At 37.0% G+C, this 24,088-nt stretch overlaps 1 protein-coding gene across 2 annotated transcripts in view; it reads left to right on the top strand.

Annotated features, from left to right (window-relative positions):
* The window catches only part of MYL9 (myosin light chain 9), a 28,369-nt gene extending 19,079 nt beyond the window's left edge, over window positions 1–9,290 (top strand). For both annotated transcript variants that reach the window (XM_072403740.1, XM_072403739.1), the window contains exons 2-4: window positions 4,070–4,273; window positions 5,137–5,298; window positions 8,652–9,290. In XM_072403740.1, the coding sequence (XP_072259841.1) occupies window positions 4,090–4,273; window positions 5,137–5,298; window positions 8,652–8,824 (519 nt within the window). In that variant the 5' untranslated portion in view covers window positions 4,070–4,089 and the 3' untranslated portion in view covers window positions 8,825–9,290. The remainder of the gene's footprint in view (window positions 1–4,069; window positions 4,274–5,136; window positions 5,299–8,651) is intronic.
* Window positions 9,291–24,088: the final 14,798 nt, after the last annotated feature.

The following is a 24,088-nucleotide window of genomic DNA, read 5'->3' as shown; positions in this document are numbered from 1 at the left end:
CCATCTAAAAATGTAAAATAGATTCAGAAATTATGCTTACATTTGCTGCACAGCAGAGCCTTTTTGCATTGTCCAATGCTGTCAGTCTACCACTGTACACATGCGCACAGGACAGCAAATGGATGACTCCACGATAGGTACTTCACAGGCTGGGAGTGTGGAGGTGACACCATTGTACTCCTTATTTGTAACATTGAAAGTAATTGTAACTCTTGCAATTATGTATATAATTCAGATGTAGTAAGCGTGTGCCTTCATCAGGTACCCCAGAAAAACAATTACTGACATATGTGCCCATCATGGGATGAACTGCCCAATACATAACTTGAGTTGTTTTCGTATGGTCCTATGACTTTTTCTTCGTATGTAGCTTTACTTTATAGTAGATAAATAGTTTAGGTGCTTACAGAATAATTCCTCAACAATAATGAGCACCTTCTGACCTCTGGAGGGTGCATGTTATCACCACTCAGGTGATCAATTCTCCATCATTGTGAATAAGGCTTTAGATTATTAGCATTGCTTGTGCTTTTATTCCTTTCTTATCACCACCCAGCTTTCTAAAATGTCATAAAACACAACTTACTATCCTTTTTGCAAACATTACAGAAGAATGAAAAAAGATTTCCAATATACTTTAGGATAGAGCTAAAATAAGGTGAAAATGGTAAAATTCTGATACTCTTTGTTTTATGAGGTTTAAAAATACTTATTACAATGTACAATTCTATAATGTAGAAGTGGACCAAAGACAAATGAGGACCTAAAACCCATAACCACCAATTACATTTTTCTAATCTAGAATTTAGCAAATCTTATACTCATGGTCAGGTTGGCATACCTTCTTCTTGGTCATTATTCTTTGACCAGCCAAACGGTGAGATATAAGTCTACCACTGCTTCCATACCGAGATTCTGTACCCGATTAATGGATTCCATTAGAGCAGCCATTCTAAACCTTTCTAACATCTTGAAATAACTTACAAGTCCTAGAAAGCCCCTGACAGTAATTACGATATCCGCAGCTCTAAGTATGCTAGCATGGTGGTCAGTAGGAAGAATGCCTCTTCCATTGTTGGCCAGTAGGAAGAATGTCACCCATACAAATAGCCAAAAAAGATAATTGGTGTTGCTGGTAACTGACCTAAAATACACAAATTTTCCCTTGTTCAATCTCTAGAGAAACCCCAGGATTCCGCAGAACCATGGTTGAGAAACACTGCATTAGAGGAAGTAGAATTTTGATGAAATGGAAGCCTTAGAAGGATACTTACTGCCACCTTGTGTAGAATGGCTGAAAGGGAAAGTCCATGAAATACATAAACAGTAAAAATAGTTATTATTAAAAAGTATCATATTTAAAACAAATACACTTTAAGTTTATCAAACACAGTCTGACTAATACCAATAAAACAAACACCCTCAGAGCTTCAGGAAGGTAAAGACCATGTGGCCTTTGCCTAGGCTTTAGTGCACATGATGGAGCTTGAGAAGACAGTTTTATATTTACACCAAGCAGAAGAAGTTTATTTTTCCTTTATACAATATTGTGATTTGATTACATTGCTACTCCTCACCCTGCCAATTCACCTGGAGAGAATTCTAGGGACTGATAATTTATTAAGAATCTAAATGCAGTCACTGGTCAGACTAAGCAATGATTTTATATCGGCATTGTCTCTAACCCCAGCTGCAATCCCTAGCTGAGCTTTCCTAAGGGGGAATTAGCCAGCTGGTCTGATTTTTTCCCCAGGTGATTTCTGTCCATTCTCCCTAAATTATATCAATGCAGTCAGAAAGTGTGTATCTACCTTTCGTGTTTGTAAAACCTCATATAGCTGGATTTCACATTAACACATGATGAAACATACCTGCGCCAATGTTTTCATTCTGTGCACTACAGGTGTTTCCATGTGTGCAATATATGTGAATTCATTCAAAATGGTACCACAGCTCAACACAAATATCCTAACACAGTGGAAGGAAGCCTTCTTTCATTTATCCTGGAGACACCTGTCTAGGAGGAAATTTACCTAACTTTGCAGAGACTTCCTGTTGTTTGAATAGGGCAGGGGGTGAAAGGAAATCTCTTGAACTGGACTCCAGGGCAGTGACTTGGAAAACTTTGATTTTAATGCATCAACATGACTGCCAGGCAACCAGCATTTTCTGAAGGTCAGCAATATTAATCTTGAAGGCCTTATGTTGGTCAGTGGTTTATATTGCACTAAATTTATATTTAATCATCTTTTGCATGTGGGGTTACACATGTACCATTGTGGCTAGTAGTGCTATCTGGTCTGCATACAGTTGCCTAGAGGTGCAGAGATTGGCACCATTTATTATCAGGGCATAGCTGTATGTTGGAGCTCTGGTGCCACGTGTAGACAACTCCTTTAAAAGTGTGTGTGCAGGCCTGTAAGTTTTAAATGTTGTGTTTGTTATTTTTTACTCCCATTGCCCTTCCTCTATATTTTTTGGAAATTCAATAAAAATGTATTGAAACTAAAAGTGTGTGTGGAGGTAATCCCAGTGAAAACAACTGGCAGTATCTATAGGTCAGATCATCTTATCTTTGTCCAGCAGTGGTCATGCTGGGTTCTAACGGCATACAGTAACCAGGGGACAGTGTCTGTGTCAAAAAAGCAAAAAACTCTTTTAATTTAGCATTGTTATAAATTGTTAACCTACCTTACTACACATTCCTGTCAAGAAAATGTTACCCCAAGATGTCCCTGAACACAACAAAGTATTATGCATAATGTCTACTGTCAACTGACTTTGTACTAAGCTCTCATCCAAATAAACCAGAAATAAAATTATTAAACAATAAAATTGCAAACAATGTCACTGCTTTTTAGTAACCATAACAGAGAAGCGAATAGTGCTCACAAGCCTATATATAATTTCCATGACAGGTTTCCTTTAAAGGAAGTGTATTAGCAGAGCTCTTTCCATGGTAATGCATGCCAGTCCTGCAAAATGGAAAGCATATGTTGGGTGCTGCTATGGTTGTCCCATGTACAATGAAAAATAAAGATTTATTTTCCTAAATTTTTATCAATATTATTTACATGATAGTAGTCAATTCACATTTCAATCTAAAAAGATATCATCCTTTTACTGATTTATTCTGAAGAAAAATGAAAGCTGCCAGAATAGAAATGCAGAGTTTATAACCGATAACCAACCACAGTCAAAATGGCTCTCAAGTGAGCCAGAAAAAAAATTGGTAGCCTCTGGGTATATACCCCAAGTGATTTTTTGTGACCTTTGGTGAGCCCCTATTACAAATTTGCCACAGTGCCAGGAAAGCTATGCATACTGGTGGGCCCTTGAGTCCAACCCTGAGCAGCAATCTGCTGTGGAGTTATGGAAGATTTATCCATAACTTGAACCACTGTAGAATCCAACCCTTAGCAAGGAACAGAGACAAAATAACATCACACTGGTCCAGTCAGGAAAGCAGTAATGCCACTTCAGAAGCTATATGGTCTCTTTTTGAACTTATTATAGGCAACAGGTTTCATGCTATTACCTGGCCCTTACATTATACTGTACCCTTAGCTACTGACTTTATACCAAATCACAAGAAAAATTGATAATGTTTGTTATGCATTTAAAATTATTATGAAATGTATTCCCTAAAGAATTACATTTGGAAGTTTAAAAGTATAGATTTTCGAAAGCACACCTAGACTTAAAATGATTATTGAATCCAATGTTGGCTTTCCAATGCTGTGCCATTGGGTACCAGCAGATGACTGATGTAATGCTGTAGACATGAGCAGATGACATCTAGTGATCTTTTGGGTTAGAGGTTGGATGTTCTTTGGCATTTTATCCCCTGAGATACAACTGTCAATAGGGTGTCTACAAATGCAATGCCTGGTGCATGAACATGTATGTTAGCTGCATATGTACCTAATACATGTATAAGTTATTTTAAAAAAAAGATTGTTTAGTACTCAATTATTTTTGGTTCAACCACCATCTTACATCTGTAGATGGGGGACTTGTACAAACTTATGCTAAGCACATTTTTTACATGAATGTATGTGGTCCACAGGCTCCCATCATCCCGCCACCATGTCCAGCAAGAAGACCAAGGCAAAGACCACCAAGAAGCGTCCCCAGAGGGCGACTTCCAATGTGTTCGCCATGTTTGATCAGTCCCAAATCCAAGAGTTCAAGGAAGCTTTCAACATGATTGACCAGAATCGAGATGGTTTCATTGACAAGGAGGATCTTCACGATATGCTGGCCTCCATGGGTATGTAGAGCTGTATGTTCAGATTTGGTCAATGTATATGTGTCCACACTAGGCAAACATAAAAAATCAAGCTTGTTAGTCACAGTTTGGCTATATTATATTAGAGAGCTACTGATCAATATTTGGTCAACATTTCTATGCAACATTGATCAGAATGCTCATTCTTTGGCTGATGGACCTGGATGGGAAAATGGTGGGCAAACAATATTTATAATTATTTACTTGACATCCAGGACCCAATATGTCTTCCTGAATATTTAATATAACAGGAAGATCTGTGTTGGCATAGTACAGCAGCAATGAGTGAATCTATAGGTATTGTTTGACAGGAGGTCCTCTTTCAAAATAAAAAAAAGAGTTAAATGCCAATCCAAACAAACACGTTTCCAACAATAATTTGATCAGATTTCTGCCAAAAGTGGCCATCAATTTTAAATCATTTATATTGGAAAGATATCAGTTGTATACCAAATTAAGTGGGGTCAACCAACATAAGTTTTATAGGCCTTGCAATGAATTGGCATTGTCGGTAGCAGCTGGACAGTTTACAAATTGTAGAAGGAGTCAAACAGAAAAGGATTGTGTCATATTCCAACTTGATGGGTCCTACAAGTGGCCATGTAAACAAGCATTACACAGACATGGTTCACTGATGTAAGAATCAAGATACCCACTCTGAGAAATGCTAACCATCACTGTAGTGCATGTAGACAAAAAGGAGCAGCATAGAGGCTGCAGAAATTAGGGACCTAAAGGACCTAAATGTTAAAATAGGTATTTTATTTAAAGATAAATGACAATTTTCATGCACAGTGCTTCAACAAGATCATTGTAACATAGAAACTTTGTGTCAATGTTTTTAGGTAAGAACCCCTCTGATGAGTATTTGGAGGGGATGATGAGTGAAGCACCAGGTCCTATCAATTTCACCATGTTCCTGACCATGTTTGGAGAGAAACTTAACGGTACAGACCCAGAAGACGTCATCAGGAATGCATTTGCTTGCTTTGATGAAGATGCCACAGGTACATTTAGTCCTTCATGCTACATTAAAAAAAACAGCAATGTGCCTTTTTGCAGGAAATGGTGGTGGTTCGATACTTTGCTCCATTATTTCTGCAATAGAAATCTAGCTGACAGTGGTTGAAATTGGCTGAAAACTGATGAGTACACGGCCAGCATTAAGCTGGTCATATACTGTACATGTCAATTTCAATCCAATGCAAATCTTAAATATGATTAAAAGTGAACTAAGCACTTTATCACCTACAAAAGTTTGATCAACCATCAGAATTGATGATTGTGAAATCAAATCTCTATTTGATGTACTGCGCTGCATAATATGTTGGCGCTTTATAACTACAGAATAATTTCAAATTACCGGTGTTTTTTTTTTTCCTATCAAAAGTGACTTACATTCAAATATTGAAATTTGAAGATGCATTAGACACAAATATTAAGATATTCATTCCTTGCCTACAATTTTAATCTCTATTTTTTTTTTTGCAAAGTATAATATATAAATTATTCATAAACAAAATATATAGTTTACAAAGCACAGTCACACACCACCAAAAGGTTATACTTTTACAATGACCGCTTCTGTAGTGTTTGTAGAGTGAAATTTGAAGCAAGATGATGTGAATAAATTAAAAAAACATTTGAAATGGGGAAAAAAATACCAGAAATCTCCAAAAAAGCAATCAAATTTTTTACTTTTGCATTTGATGCGGGTCATTTTGATTTCATCTCCTGGTGGTCATTTTAAACTACCATGCTATGTTTTCAATTTGTTTTGTATTTTTAACACAAAAAGGGAATTGAAAGTTTGATTACTCAATTTAATTACCGGTGTAAGATCAGGAATATATGAGCAGCTACAAATAGACTTGTGTTCATGGAGAGCTTTATGGTTTGTGCCGAGGACCACACTGGGCAGTCTATCAACAAAGACGGGGATGGCAGTGGAAACCTAAAATGGGTTCTGACCTTTCCACAAGCTTCTGCTAGTGTCTGTGTTGGAGACATTCTGACATTCTTACTTGTCACTAGTGGCTTCTTCTGAGGCGGTAACATATTTAAAGTTCAGATTAGCAGTAGCACTATAGTTGACCACTGAAAAACATTTTTTAACCACCTAAAAATTGTTAGCATTTGAATTATTGGGTTACTTTTTTGTACAGGGATTTGGTTGCTGTTGCTGCATGTTTTCTCAAACGTTATATGCAGCACTAGGAGCTGTTAATTGCTTCAAGGATGATAAAATTCCATATTAATAGTAAAAAAAAAAAAAAAAAAAGTTCCAGTTGCAAGCAAAGGCTTAAAAATACTGTCACCACATGCAAATGCTTGGCATTGGGGAGTAATAAATGACACACTTTTAACTGTTATACGTGGATATTCCTGGCTTTCATGACTTTGCCAATGACTTGAAAAACACTATGCGACAAGTGAAGGAAGAACCCCCGGATCTGTATACTTATTGGGGTAGTACGCTCTACAACATTGCTCCCTTCCAAACAATTCAATCCAAATGCACAATATGTATGCTTTCCTATTAAACAAGAAGAAAGCACACAATGATTCATAGAGGGTTCTGTCGATTGGCATCTTGCAGAAAAAAGATTTATACACAGACTTGGTTACAGCATCTGCGATCAAGATGCATTAGGTTTCAAACACATTTCCAAGCTGATTTTGTTTGTCAATCAGCAATAAGGAGTGTGTTTTAAGGACTGAATGATGCTTTGTAACAATATTTATGCCAAAGGAACAACATAGCAGTTGGCCAACTAGCTTTTTCCAGGAGAAGCCTTCATTGGCACCCTCCATATTCTCTCAGTACAGGTTTACTTTTAGGCATGCAAACCACTGCTTAAAATACCCCTTATCATCAGTAGGATCATTCATATGTTTGTTAAGAAGAGAGAAGTTCATGGTATGTAAAATGGAAGTATGGAGGGGTCATAAAAATCTCCTGGACCTGCAAACTATCTAGAAATAGTGTGGGGAAAAATGTATCACAATGCAACCAAAACATATAAAATGCTGAAAAGCTTGTATATCTGAATGCACACATCATGTCACATTAGGCATCCTGTTGCTAATGGCAACCAATGGCATCCAATGCAAATGTCAGTGATAAAATTATGATTGAGCAGAAAGAGTATTTACTCTTACAGCATCTTTCCATCTCTGCCCAAACCAAACAAATATTGCTCCTTTGCTAAGAAACAAGTTTCTAATATGTTTTGGTTAGTAAATAGTAGGGGCAAGAAGGTGCTACCGTTAGCCATCCTGCGCTAGCAAGTTGCTACCAGGCCAGGTCACACTACAATAGTGTGTTGCCATGCACATATATTAAATTGTCCCTCTAACTCTGAAATGCAACTCGGTACACAATAATATAAGATGGGCTACATAGGCCCTAAAGAGAATTATTTTTTATTATAGGCAGGAGGACTAAAATACATAAAAATTATATTTCAGGTCACTTTAAAATATAAACATACTAATATTTTACCTTCACTGTGGGTGTAGATTTGGGCCCTTTTTAATTGTTTAAAACAATTTTTAGGTTTTTCCTTTGTAATCATTTTTTTTTTTTTTTTAATCGACCGGAGCTCAAATGCTCAAGATAAAATGTACACATAAATGACTTTTGCAATCAATTATCCCTTAACAGACAGCTTATTGTGAAATTTTTAGTCAGACATGTCAAAATTGATCGAGCCACAATATTAAAACCACCTGTGGCCCCAATGAGAAAAGAGATATTGAGCCTGCAATCCAGAAAAAAGACTGCAGTCAGTCAAAAACTTGTATTATTTTGATTCTTAGCCTTGCACTCCAGTAGAAGATCAGGTCATCAAACTAGATATAAAAAAAAAACAAACACTTTAGGATTGTATTTTGGGATTGTGAGGGCCACCTCCAAAGTTAAAAAATATATATATATCACAAGAGCATATAAATTCTCACAAAACATAAAAGATTTAAAAGTATTCAATTAATCAGTTTGGTAGGTGGGGGGAAGGGGTAAAAAATATATAGAGTCTAATTTGTATATGTTCCTTTCGATAAAGCAGGGTTTGGTCGAGTCATGTGACATTCTACGGTTTATTCCCCTCTTATCCTGCAGTGGTGGTTTTCAATGATGCAGAAAATGGCACTCATATAGTGATGTTGCTGCTATTCTTTGCATGAGTTTATTGTGAGTCCTTGGGCGCACATGAAGACGGTACAATGATGCTAGGTGGTGTTGAACCTGAACTAGAAGTGGTGGTTGAGATTGGTGGATGATACATTTGAGCTAAAAGGTTATACAAGGTTCCTTAGCACTTGAGCTACTTAACCTTGTCACCATGTTTCTTTTCAGGTTTCATCCATGAGGACCATTTACGTGAGCTCCTTACCACAATGGGTGATCGCTTTACAGATGAGGAAGTGGATGAGATGTACAGAGAAGCACCAATTGACAAAAAAGGCAACTTCAACTATGTGGAGTTCACCCGCATTCTGAAACACGGCGCTAAGGACAAGGATGACTAAGAAGACCAAAGAAGAATATTTCAAAGATTATTGTAAAGATTGGGGAGCCTTGGTTTTGCAGTCAGGGAAGATTGTGTCCTGTTTACGTCAGCAGTACTCTTCCTTCCCTTCCTGCAGCCACCGGCAACCCTCTGTGAGAGGCCCTGTAGGCAGAAGATCCACATTTGTGACCATATTTAATTCCTCCATAATAAGAGATTATATGGGCAGTCGTCAGGAACAAGACAAGTGATTAAAATTGAAGTTGGTTATTGTGAATGTGACAATCAATCAGAACTGCCATCTCTATTTATCCAGTAAGGCGAGCCCTCTGTAGATGTCCACATCTACTTCCCACAGAGGTTCCATCAGGAAAGTAAAAAATGTGACTTTACCAAGACCACTGCCCAGTGATATTACATCAGCCACTCTGATATGAAGAACTCCTAATATATACCATAATAAAGAATTTGATTTATTAACATGAGAGTGTGTATATGTCTATTTCAGGCTAAATTTAGCCCCCCACATGTCCACCATAGTCTAGCATACAAGCTGGAAATATTTGGGTCTTGGGCCTTATTTATTTAAGCTCTCCAAGACTGGAGAAGGTAGGCCATCATCAGATTGTGTCCGGGATTTAAAACCTTTGCATATAACACAACTAAAAGCAAATACAATTGAAGAAATCTGGTCCATCTACTGGATCACCCAGGTTCTTCCATGATAGTCTATCCTTGAAGAGCTGTAATATATCAGGCCCATAGTGTGCATTGTAAGACAAAACAAGTGGCCATGGGCACAGAAGGCTGTATACTTGTTTGCATGGAAAATACACCATGTTTGTGCATATCAGCTTTATGTATTAATTTCAATTCATGCCCAGTTATTTCAAGGGAACTGTAGCATCTCTATCGATCTACCATCATGCATATTTTCCATTTTTTGTGCAAATTCTAAACCATAGTGGAAAGATGGTGAAAAGTCCAGAGAACAAAGCATATCAAGAGAGATTTGGCCTGATTTAATAAAGCTCCCCAAGGCTGGAGAGGATATACTTTCATCAGTGAAGTTGGGTGATCCAGCAAACCCAGGAATGGATCTGGTTCAGGATTGAAAACATTTGCTAACAAATAGCAAGTGACATTTAAGAAATCCATTCCAGGTTTGCTGGACTACCCAGGTTCATTGATGAAAGTGTATCCTCTCCTGCCTTGGAGAGCTTTAATAAATATGGCCTACTGCAGGAACTTAATGTATACAGTCAAAAGGGGGTACATTGCTGAAATCTATAAATACATTAAAGGTATAAGTAAGGTTTTTATGAATGCTGGGTACACACACATCCCTAACCCTCCACTATACAGCATGCATTAGAGACATCTCACAGTAGTGCACTACTACTAATGTGTGTACATCTGTTGGGTATATTCATCCCCTTCCACCACTTTTTAAAATATACAAGGTTAGCTTTTCATCTGGCCATTATTTTCATCTCCTACATTATTATATCTGTACAATGTATTGTGTGATGTACAATGCTGCAGACAATAAAGGGGTTACTGTATATAAATAAATATTTACACTATCTACACTATCTGGCCTAAAAAAGATCCAGACCCTGTGGGGCAGTGTTATGATCTGGGGTTGCTTCAGTTGGTTGGGTCTGGGGTTAGTAATGTTATGTGCCCAAAAATTAGGTCAGCTGACTACATATAGTTAATGACCAGATTTTTCTGTATTTTTCTTTTACTAACAATGGAGTCAGTATATTCCAACATGGCAATTCTGTGTTTTTTTGGGCTCATATTGTGAAAGAATAGTTCAAGGATTCTGAGATATCATTTTCACACATGGATCAGTCATCACAGATTCCAGACTTTAACCCCATTGAGAATCTTTGGGATATGCTGGAAAAGACTTCACACAGTGGTCCAACCCTCACATAATTCAAATTAAAAAACAAATGTAACTGAATGGAAATAAATGTGTAAATATTACATCATCTCATCAAAACAATACCACATCAGCAAAGCTACAGACCATCTAACAAAATATTAAAGTGTGTGATTTTATTTTTGGCCAGGCATCCTATATTTAGAAAATATTAAGAAAAAATTAAAAACGGGCAAACTTAACTACTTGGTATTTTTCTGCTATCACTCTTCTAGTATGAGAGTGTGTTACCAACATTTACATACAAATCAATGATTAAAAGACATTATTTCAAAATATATGGAATCTCCCTTACTGAAATCTCTTGGACAAGTTTGACTGCCAGGTGTTAGACTTTGACATTTAATGTGATAGATTCCTGACACCTATCTTTTAGAATGTCCACTAGGTAAGACAATTAGGTTTTGAATACACTTAAGTATATGCAGGTTTAAGGACAATATGTTTTTTCAGTGCATATCAACAAATGGCTTCATGTGTGATAGAGCTCCTTGGCTTCTGCAACTATTGAGGTGATAATTTAATCAAGGAACATTAAAGAGTCAGGCACCATTGAAATGCGGCTTCAATTGTCTCTTTGATGACACCTTTCTGGCAGAGTCTTGTTTAACAATGTCAGTGATCCCTCTGAAAGGAGTTGTAAATGTCCCACCTAAACATTCAGGTAAAATTCTTAGCAGGGGGCCCACAGCAACACTGCTTCTATTTGATCTCTTTGCACTCTGTGTGCATTGTACATTTACATGACATTTAACTTCAGCAAACCTGGTACCTCTAGACAATACTATAAATACATACAGGAATGACAATATCCTGCTCAAGGTAACTTAATTATAAATTCAAAGCAAAGCAATGCAATTATTTTAAACAATATACTGGGAACGTGAATAGAAATAATTAAAGCTCTGTTAAGTAACTGTAGTAAATCATAAACAGTTGCCATTTTTCATAAAATATATATTTTGTGGATTTCAGTGCTACATATTGATTCCAGTCACTTCCTACAGTGTCGGCTGTACTTTATTGCTGTGGATCAGGTATTCTTTCACAAAAGCCAAAGTTTTAAAATAACTTTTGAAATAATAATTATAAAGCCCCTATAAAGTATTTTATTTTAAAGGATCAGGCTTATAGACCAATAGCAAGACAATCAATTTTCTGATGCATTTTGCTTTGTGTAGGACAGACCCTATTCATGTCTGAATATCAATGACAAAAGTCAACTTGCTCTGCTTAAGTCTATTGAAGGTGCCATTGTGTGTAAAAGCCGAGATTGCCTTCATGCAAGATCCATCATATACACCTGGCTAGTAAAACTCAAAATAAACTCAGAGCTGAATCAAACAAAATTGTTAGGCTTCAGGTTTTTCAAACGTGCACCTTCCTTAGGAGTGCATTGAAAGATGTTAAGCGAAACTAAATCAAAATCAGATCTAAAACCAAAGTGTCAAATATCCTTCAAGGTAAACTGTAGTTTCAGAAGAGAGTTACATTGTTTCCTGTGGGGGATGAAACATGACTGGACAATGACAATTGAAGCTCCCAGTTGTTAAACTGTCTTTGGGCTTGAAAGGTGTCACAAAGATGTTTAACTTGTTCAATATTTATTATCAAATGTTACCATTTAAAAGAGAGTTTATATATAAATATCAAATATAAGGAATTGATTCTCAATCCTTTATTGATCCATGTAACAGATAAGGAAACTAGTGCATTGCTGGAAACACAAATCTTTCTTTTAATATCACTTTTATCTGAGCCCACAGTTTCACAATTTGACTCTGTATGGGTTTTCTGCAAAGCCCTTGCAAGATTTTTTGCTAATGACATAAGATTTAGGTTAGGGTGACTCTCAGAATTGATGTTTTTCTAACATTACAGATAGCCAAAAAGATCATTGTTATCAGTTAAACTGACCTGAGAGTCACAAACCGGCCATTGATCAAGGAACCCCTTAGCAACTTCTGGAGGTTTCATCTTTGTGAAGAAAATCACGTAAAAGATTTTTTTAAATATGGTCGTTTGTTTTTAAATGTAGGTATGTCTGTGAGACTTTTCCAAGTGATTATTGAGTATATTTTGTTGACTGTGCCATATGAGTGCATACAAGGAATAGACTCAATCGTATGCTGTTCTTATCATTCAGTGTAGCACAGCTATGCCCACTGTTTGCGGTATTCTGTGTGCCATGTGTCATCTGCCAAGCATGTCCCTGTATCTCCAGTTATAAAGTCGGAAGGTATAGCATAGTCATTGGGGCTCCATCACATAAAAGTTTTGTTAAATATGGTGTGTATACAACATGTACTCTATTTCTGCCACAGTATTAATCATCTACACCCCTTAATCTATCACTGTATTTTAAAACACACGCAGACACCTACAAATGTAGCCGTATCCAGATTTTTTTTGTCTTGTACATACAAATTAGATTGGCAACCTTGATTTTAAGCCAGGACACAACCAGAAAAACAAGATGTCCTTTGCAAAGCCAAACTGCCTACCAAGAATTCATTATCATATCAGAAGCCTGGACTCCTGGTAGGCACATGATTGGTCCAAGTTAGCTAATCAAAGAAAATGCTGACTTTAATAAAGGTCACTAATGATATTTTCTTTATCCGTGGCTGTTGAACATCCATTCAGTTAGGGATTTTTATAGGTAATTCAATTATCTGTTGATTGAAAACAAAGGCAAAGTGTAAGCAAATGTTAGCAAAAGTCTGACACTTGGAATCCCTCAACTAATGTGGAGAGTAAACAAGTTAAACTTTCTACCAGTAAAGCACAACCGGATGTCATGCTATTTCCAATCTGTTTTTTTTTCTCATGGATGTCACAGGAAACTCCTGAAAGGACAGGAGAGATATCTGAAGAGGAGCTGACTTCCTCTATAGCAGCCTTTCTCAACCTTTTTAATATAGAGAACCCTTAAAATATGGTTCAGGGAACCTCTGCTATAATTACTATATCCACAGCAGTACATTAGTGTGGTGGATAGTTGGAAAAATGTCACCCTTACAGATAGAAAAAAAGATCATTGGTGTCATTTAAACTTACCTGATTGACACAAATGTCCCATGGACCGAAGAACCTATGGAGGAATCCCAGTTGAGAAACACTGATCTATAGTATTTGGCTATGTTCAGACAAGCGATGCGAAAAGGCAAGTGATTTCTGGCAGTTGGCACCATTTTAGCTTTTCGGTCAACCCAACAGCTGTGCTTTTACTTAAAAAAAACACTGTTTCCACATTTTACATACTGAACTGCTCCATACTACCTCATTCAGTGGGTGAGATGAAATATGCTCATCTGCAGAATGATTGACATGGATGAGGAAGTGGTAACAGCACCTCAACCTCACCACCCAACTTTTTTGTCAGTGTAATAAAAGCAATATACCTAGTTGTTTAGAAGGTGTAGTATTAAATCAGGCTCATAAAGCAAATAGAACATTTAGTAATTACATATATTTTGATAAACAGAAGTGATCAAATAGCATTAGTTTACAAATACTATGTGACCAAGATTCATGGTCTTACTAAACAAATTCACTCCTAGTTTAATCTGGAGATTTAAATATGATAAAGGAGGTCTCCAAACTGACGTGTTTCACCCATTTGGCTTTTTTAGAGATATTTGTGGAGTCCTTTATTATTACTAAAATTATGAACAAAATATGTAAATGTAACAGCACAATAAGTCATAATGGTAAGTAAAATCCCCCCCATAAAATACATAAAGAGTTGTATATTAGGAGAGAAATATACATAGAACATCACAAATAGAGTATTCTCAAATAGATAGATAGATAGATAGATAGATAGATAGATAGATAGATAGATAGATAGATAGATAAATATAGTGAAGTCTATAGATGTTACATAAAGTAAGGCAATAGACACACATTAGATTTTTTTACACCTGGAACAATTGTTCATTAAAGCCCTGGTAAAATCTCCTACTCAATCTTGAGAAGGTAGTTAATGTTATTCCCTGTGTGGGATCACCAAGGACCTATGCTATTGTTATTCTATTGAGGTTCCAGCAGCAGCTTATCCTGTCCACTCCTCTCTATAGAACAGGACAGGCTTCTTAATTGTAGAAAGTCTGTCAGTGTCTATGCATAATAATTGCCCTTTAACTGTCATCCCAAACTATAGCAAATCATTGAAATGCAAAATGTGGGCTAAGCTTAACAATTAAATAAACATTGTCGATATTTAGGAAATGCTAAATAAGTTCAGGTAAACTCAGGTGCTTTTTTGTTCATATTGGCTTTTTAAAATAAAAATCCAGCAATTTAGGGGGTTGGGTGAAGTGCTAAGGGTACGTAGATTTTTGTTGTCTGTTCATTACCTATGGCAAAAACCCAGATTATGTACAGGTGTCCCCAAATGTCTTTGAGGAGGTTAAAAGTGATCTGCTGTGTTAGATTACTCACAATACAAAGCATCATCATACTCTTTATGAGAAATGCATCGCCACATCTCACCCATTCTCCCACCAATTTACTCCTCATAACTGGATATCCATCTGAAAAACACTTACAAATTATAATTTTGGGGAAGTGGAATAGCAAGCGTGTACTAAGCATTCATGTAGTATTATATATATGCTTTTATTATAAGGACTTACATACCATGCATAAACGTGGGATAGGTGAGCACAGAGGGATTTGGAAGTAAAAGTTGGAAGCTCTGTGTTTACATCACCATATATTAGCATGAAAGTCTATGTCAGTCTTTTTCTGCCCTTTTAACTTGTAAAATTTGTTTAGGTCTTCAGGGTACATCTGCCTGCTATAATTACTATATCCACAGCTCACAGTACAAAAGCTTGGTAGTCATTGGAAAGAATGCTTCTTACTTTCCAGATAGCTAAAAGGATCATTGGTGTCAAACTGAGAGACACAAATTGCTCATTGCTCAATAAACCCCCAGCAATCTCTTGAAGAATCATTTGTCGTCACCATTAGGAAAACACACAGTAAATGTCATACAGACATTGTCAGTGTGCAAATATAGGAAATGGTGGCAAAGAGGCAGCAGGAAGTCATCGGCAATGTAACAAATAATGAAAAAAAGGAAAAATTGTTAGTTGTTTATGACACTCAAATATTTAGCAAATGTCTTTACAAAATACAACAATCGGCATACTACATATGGGTACTGTATATATGTGTACATATATATGTGTGTCACAAGACTGGAAGATGCATCAGGAAGAGTCCGGTTTTTAGGCCAAATCTACTGGCAATGCCTTACAAGTAATCTTGAATCTTGAAAATGTCCTGTCTGGAATTCTGCAGAATCTGGGCCATGTTTTTTAAATTACAGTGACCGATATACCTGCAATGAATGTTTGTTGAATGTCATATAACTGCTGTAAAAATATACGTATATGTCCATCAATAAAAGTTACCTAACTTTAATTTCACTTTTTCAAGTCCACAGCACAGGAAGAGCCAAGAGATAACAAAAGGACAGAGCACTTTTTGTAAGTGAATCACACTGTGCTCATGATATGTGCACTGTGTTGGGGTCTACTATAAAATACGTTGCCTTTCACAATAAATAGCGGCGCACATTGGCATTGTGAATAGTGCATAGGAATGTGAATGGGCCCTGACTCCTGAAGCTTCATGCACACATCAAATGGACGTCAGATTTGCTGTCACTGGAAGCGATCTTTCATGATGGTTTCCAGTGACAGAAGGAAGGAGGGCTGTGCACAAAGTGCCATTCTGTTCCATGCAGAGGGAAGGAGGGAGGCTGAGTGAGCAGCACCCTGCTGTGCTTTCCTCCTTTGAAATGCACAGAACTCATTCCCTATCATTTAGGAGACTGCTGTACATGTTAGATTTTCAACAGAGATGAGCACAACCTTTTGTTCTAGATGAGAATCATTTGATGTGTGTGTGAAGAGTTGAAAGTGTACATTGGTGGTGTGTCAAGCGCCTGATGAAGTCTTCTCAGTGTGTATGGGGAAGACCTGTGGTACCTATAACCGGCACAATTCCTCTGAGAATGCTGCTTGTTACAACGTAATTCTGTGGAATGGCTGGTGAATGGGTGATGGACGCCCCCTTGACACTCGTGTGAGTGAGGTGTCATTTTTTTTAGTGTAGACAATGCTAACATAAGATGGCTCCTGGTAGCATTACTTTGTTCCTTTACACTAGTTTTATAAATTAAGCAATCCAACAATAATGTACAGAGCCAACATAAGTTTGTGATCCCCTCATACAAGGATATGAAAAAACAAAAAAGAAGAAGCTGTTTTTTTGCAGCAAAATCAAATATATTTATAGTAAAGGTTGAATTGTAAAGGTGAATTAGGTAAATCATTCACAAATTCTCTATGTAACATAAATGAAACAGTGTGGTCACTTCCATTAGAAACTTCATGGAAGGTAAGACTATGTGTCTATATGAAGGAATTCCTAACCAATTATTTGCGAAACGTGTGTAGGTATAATGTCTCATAATCTGACGCGTTTCGCCTACTGGCTTCTTTAATTATACAAATTAAATCTAATACTTATAAATTATAGAAAGTGAATATATACATATATTTGCATATATGTGCTTGCGATAGGTCAGCTCCTTGCATATGAAGTGTCTTGTAAAGGATATAAACTTCTCTATGGCTGTATGTATGTATTCGAGGTACATATATTCTATATGTACGTGTGCTTTGAATGTCGTAGGTATATGTCATGACATGTATCTACACAGTGTTGACTTTCTGTAATTTGCATATATGTAACTAGCATTGGATTTTAATTTTGTATAATTATTGGTAGCCATTAAAATCATGTAATATGAAACTTCTCTTCACCTAATCTACAACACGTACCTGATACCTCATATGTTATCATTGTTTGTACACTCTGTAAGATTATTGTATACAATTTTATGTACAGAATGTAACGCTCTCTACAAGTTACCTTAAGAAGCCTGGGAGTGAAACGCGTCAGTCTACAAGACATTATACCTACGTACCTTTTGCAATTTGTTGGTTAAGTATTCTTCCGTATAGACACATGATCTCCTATGAAGTTTCTAATGGGTGTGACCAAGCTGATTCACTTATGTTATAAAGAATTTGTGAATGATTTAAATAATTCACCTTATTAACCTTTACTATTAATATATTTCTTCTTCTTTTTTTGTTTTATCATATCTAATATTGTCATAGTGACCACTGTTACCTTTTTAGAAAGAGAGATGCAACAAAAAATGAGAAGAAATCTCAATGTGAGGACAAGTATGTCCTATGACAGCTGTCACTATGTTTTAGCTTTGGAGAGATTTTGTCTCATTTTCTGTTTTATTATTTGAACAGGGAAGGAGAATATCTCTTATGGGATAATATAAATAAAACGAGGGTTAGAAAGTAGACCTAGCATCATATACAAGGCTTCATAATGGCACCATTATGGTGGTGATCCCAGACACATTTGGATAATGATACCCTTTTCTACAAACGCCATTCCTTGTGTCACGTGACAAAACTGCTGGAATGTGCTTTTGGAAGCAGCATATGGTTTGATTTACTATAGATCTACCTATTATCTTCACACAATCAAATGTGTACATACCTAGAGTTTCCTTTTTCTGCGGTACTTCCTGTTTGTTGGTGAATTTAGCTTTAAATATCTAGAAGTAGCCTGTAAGAAAAAAATTATCCCAAATAGTCAATTTTGTTGCCATAAATACAACCCTCATCATGCACTTTATTATATTCAGTGCATGCATGCCAAGTAAGGTGTAAGTGTAACACTTTTAGGTACTTATTGTCCCTCATAGGGATCATACAACCCCACCATTATCTGGAGAGAGGCAGCGCCATCTTTATTCTTTGGGGCAGAGTCCTCTTCTCTTCCTGCGTTACTGTCTGTCATTTGCAATGCCTATTTAATGTACGACACTGCATAATATGTTGGTGCTATATAAACATTGTTTATTAATAATATTCAGGGTCGACAAATAGCACCAGACTGCTTGTTTATGTATATGCTTCTGCCTGTGCAGTTTTTAGTGGTGTTTACAAATGTCTGCTACAGATCAGCCTCCTGCTGAAGCATGTGATCTTCTCACTTGCTTTAGAGTTACAATGTTGCAGTCTGATGAATGGAGGAGAAAGGGAGACTGAGCAAACGCTTCCTCTTGATGGGACAACTGTGTGTTCATGGCCAGTCTTTGACCTTTGCAGACACTGTCAAATGCTGCAGTCTCAGGATGGGGATGAGCCCCAATTTTGGTCCTGGTAGTAATGGCGGGCATCAACTATACAGGACATAAAGAAGCATGCTCATACAATTGCGACATCATATGTGTAGGTGTAAGGGCATAATATTAGAGCTCATAGATTGTAAGCTCCTCGGGCCAGAGTCCTCTCCTCCGCTGTCACTGTCTGTGTCTGTCATTTGCTACCCCTATTTAATGTGCAGTGCTGCTTAATATGTTAGCGCTAAATAAATCCTGTTTAAAAATATTAATAATAATATTAATAATAATAAAACTAGTAGTATTTTACTGCAGCATTTAGTGCTTCAGGATGTCAGGAGCTAGAATCCTGGTAGTGGTGACATTTTGTCATTTCTGGGCTTTTTCAGGAGCTTGCAAATGGCTGCCGTAGTGGTGCTTTTTTATATTGTGTGCTTTGCAAGCCCCACCAATTAACATGAACAGCAGTAGGGGAAGAGGAGAAGACGTCTCTGGACTCTGAATGTAGCATTCCAAAAAACATCAGCCATTGCTGCCGCCTCCTCAAAAGGACAGATAGGACTCGTTCCGTCCAATGTTATCTTTTTTTGTTTTGCAGGCGATTTGAAGCCGCCAAACCGCTTGTGTGAACATAAGGGTCGTAACCTTAAAGGTTCTTTTTATTATATAATTGAAAATTAAAAATTATATAATTGAAAATTTAAAATTAAACTTAATTTATTGAAAAATAACTAATTTGCATCATATTCTGTTGATAATTAAACATTATTTTGTGTTTAGGTTATTATAAAAAGGAAAATACTTGTTTCCAATTTTAGACAGCAACAATGGCCGATCTGACAGCTATTAACGTCAAAAATGGCAGTTTTGCCATGTGGACTTTTTCCCTCGCTGTCACATGGAAGGAATGGACATTGTAGAGGAGGTGGGGGGGGGGGACTAAATGCAGCCCCTGGCCACAGGAAGCTGTGTTCTTAGGTGGGGGGTGGGGGGTGCCTCTGTGCTATCACCCTTAGTGTCCGATTTCACATGCACTCTGCACTGGGGCTATTATACTATGGGGGGTGGGGGGGTGGGCAATGGAGGACCTTGTTTGCAAAAAGAGTTTTGGCTTGTTGATCGCCTTGGCTAGCAAAAACCAGTCAGTCAGGGTGGTGGAGGGGCCACAAATGTCCTTTTTCTTAACCCCTATCTGACCAGCTGTTTTTTGACAAGCAACTTGCTTGCTCTAGGGCTTCGTTCCTTATTCACACAAATGTTTGTGTTATCAAAGCTTTGAAAGCACGCTGACAGCAAGCGGTGTAATTAATGTTAATCTTGCCCGCCATGTTTGACAGCCAAATGTCTCCAAACTTTGTGCACTTATGTCCATTATTATTCATTATCATTAAACAGCGCCAACATATTACGCAGCGCTGTACATTAAATAGGGGTTGCAAATGACAGACAGTGACAGGAAGAGAAGACCCTGCTCAGAAGAGCTTACAATCTAAGTGACTTAAAGAGTGCTGTAAATAAAGTCGTAATGGCGTTTGCCAAATGTTTTTTTCCCTCTCTGTCAAAAAAAAAGATGTTTGGTGAGCTTACAAAATTGCTGGCGTTTCTGAAATACGTTTAGACGCATCCGTAATGCAAAGTTACTCCCAGAGATAGTTTGGTTTCAATGTCCCTGTAATGTTAACCTAATATTCATTGCCCAATTTACCTCAATTTATCAATTTACCTTATTAATAATACCAAATTTACCGAAAGCCAAGGAATTCCGGATACACGAGAACAATGAGCCTGTGACTATCGTTCAATTAAAATGGCCGGCACCTGTGAGGTAAAAACAGTACAGGTTACAGAAAATTACTTTTTGGTATATTCTATTGCTGTGTGGCAAAATTAAAAGTAATATTTCATTATATAGTATATATAAAAGAGACATTTCCAAAATATTATCTATAGGAACTAGGCAGAAAAGCAGTTCAATTTACATGGTGCATATTGGTGACCTGACGGGGGCTTTCTCTAAAATATCCTCTCCGTCCTTCATTCCTGAGATACAGATTTATAAGAAGGGGGTGAATGGTAAAAAAGCCTTTTGCCATAAAAAAGGAAACCCTGGGTGCAACATTAGCTCTCAAGTGAAATCTTTAACACTCCCCTACAAATAAATTTTAGGATTTATCTTGCAAATAAAAAATGGGCAATGTTTTATACAGTTTGGGACATTTATTTAAATAAAAAGAAGTTTGTCTAGATCAACTCCATTCTGAAGTAATGGTGGCACCTGGAAAGACCTTTGTTTGCAAAAGACAGCTGCATTCCTTAGCTCTGACTCCTGTCAGGATATGCAAAATGACCCCCACACTGTGAAGGCAGGCTCTTGTGTACACACAGAGGGTGTTCAGAGCAAAGAAATTCAGTCCCGTGAAGGGAAATTGACAGAGCATTTGACTAAATGTCAGAAACAAACCTAAGTTCACCTAACGTAACATTTTATTAATCAGGCACGGGTTCATTTTGGGTTATAGGACCCCGGTGTGGTGTGAACTGCAAGGAATATACAGCTGGGTTTGCTGACAACTCTGCCTGTACATGACAGCAGTGTGACAGATTGTCATAGCAACACAGCGCAGCCTGTACAACAGGCCTCAGGTTACGTCTCTGTAGATATCTATCTGCACAAGCATGAAGCTTGTGTTCTCACAAATACAACAAAATGAGCTTTACCAAATGGCCAAGTAACCTTTAAATTGAGTGGGGTTTCTTTACAACAATTAAAAAAATGCAAATGCATGTGGGAAAGGTTTATCAGCAAACTTTGCTCACTTTATAAGCTCTGCGCCTCAATGCTACATGTAGCTAAAATGGAGGGCGGGGGGGAAAATGAACGTCAATGTTGGCAGTTCCCCCCAATGCCCTGCTTTTGTATATCTTGGCTGGAAATGCAACATATTGTATTTTATGGCATATGAACATGTAGTAAAGCAAATTGCTCTTTTGACTCCCGTTACGAGATAGTACACACCACAAAACGTAAAAAAACATATTTTTTAAAAAAGTCCAGTAGAATCACTTGGATAACAAGCATTTATCTAGCTACCACATAAAATAGCATGCACTTTTTTTGGGGTTTACCACAACATGCATTGCATGCGATCCCAAGCATGCCGTGCAATGTGCACCACCAATAATTTATGCTATGCACAAAACTGGCCAACACAAACCAACACAAACCAGATATATCAAATCTGTTTTTATACAATGCCAACATACTACACAGAGCTGTACAACAAACAGGGTTTGCAAATGATAGACAAAAACAATGAAAGAGGAGGAGGAGAGGACGCAAGCTCAAAATTAGCTTTTTTAAAAAAAAAACTGTAGTGAGGAATGAGTACAACTCCCTATGATGTTTTTATTGTTGTTCATACGTTTCTTATCCCGGTGACAACCGATACCCCCCCCCAGAATCGTGTATAATTATCTTAGGGCTCAGAGTGAAAAAAATCCCATCCGATATGGTATTTAAATTGTTTTACATTAAAAAATAATAATAATGGTTTATTTAGGATTAAAAAAATGATCCACAATTGTTTTATTGTATATTTTTGCTTGAGTTGCATCATATAAATTGGAGACTTGCATCGGACAGTGTGTGGGACAATCGTCTAAAGTCTTTGTGACAGAGAAAAGTGGAGGAGATAAGGCTGACAAAGACAATCCTGGAGAGGGGAATGGGTTAATTAGCTATCTCTTCTAAAAGAATGTGCTAATCCTCTCAGAAAAAGAAAAAGGTTTTGTGATTCAATTGGCAGCAAATGGGGCCCATCCCCCAAACTCAGCTCTGTCATTGCCCTACCTGAAGATATCAGCTGTTTGTCCCTTCTGTATCTGTCCTGTGCAATGACAGAAGCTGTGACTGTAAAATGGAGGACATTTTAAATTACTTTTACTCTAGGCATCATTGGGTGGCATTTAATTGTGTCAGAATTGGGGTCCCATTTTTAAAGTATAAAATAAAAAATGGGGATATAATTAGATTTAGTTGCAGCAATTGTGAACGATGTTGAACGAACGTCCCTTAGGTGTGCTTTAGCGGTTAGCATGCGTTCAATGCATATGGTGCATCTTAGTTTGCAGTGTGCATTATGTGCCCAATTGCTTGGGAATTTGCACAAGCTAAATAAAAAAAAAAACAATATAAAAAAATAAAAAAAAAAACAATATAAAAAATGTATATATATATATATATATATATATATATATATTTATATTTATATATTAATATGACCATTATATATATAACTGCTGCATCTTAGTTTGCAGCTTGCAGAATTTGTCATGGGAATGTACATTTATTTAATGTACAGCGCTGCGTAATATGTTGGCGCTATATAAATCCTGTTTATTATTATTAATAATAATAATAATAATAATAATAATGGGAAAATGCATGGTTAGCTGCCCCTGGCCTAGACAAACCGCTTCTATAATTCCAGGAGCAGTAAATTGCACCGCAAATCAGCGCATTTGCACGTATTTTATTGGCATTGGTGGTGCAACTGTTCCTCAAGAGGAAAAAAAGTAACTGAACTGCCAAAAGCAACATGTCACTTCCAGGAACCCTGCTGAAGCCCCACTGTAATGCAATGCTTGCACAAAATGGTACCCAACCACTCCCACACAGTTGAACAGGTAGGGATGAATTTGCAGTGCTAGGTTGCAGTGTGCAGCAAATAAGAAAATGGCTTTAAGCAAGGTCAGGTCGAATCGGCTCAAGTGGTTCTGTTTGAAAAAAAAAGGTATTATTGGAACCACTAAAATCATTTGTTTTCCTTTTATATTTTCAGGCACTTGCTTTTGGTAACATTGCTACATTTTTTGCAGACTCTACATGCAACATCCAAGGATGATTTGCTTCCCCTAACACCTCCACAGACATGAATAAAAAGTTTTTTGTTACCTATTTCAACTTTTTTTTTTTCAAATACTGAGCTATTTCCCTATTATTTATTCAAAATATAAAGCTAAATTGTAGCTAATGTGACTTTTTAGGCATCAAAATACACACCACATCATTAAAATGGCAGCAAACTTTATTA

The sequence above is a fragment of the Pyxicephalus adspersus genome, chromosome 3 (assembly GCF_032062135.1).
Source record: "Pyxicephalus adspersus chromosome 3, UCB_Pads_2.0, whole genome shotgun sequence".
NCBI classification, from domain to species: Eukaryota; Metazoa; Chordata; class Amphibia; order Anura; family Pyxicephalidae; genus Pyxicephalus; species Pyxicephalus adspersus.
Note: the sequence above shows the minus strand (reverse complement) of the source record. Positions and strands in the feature narration are given on the sequence as shown.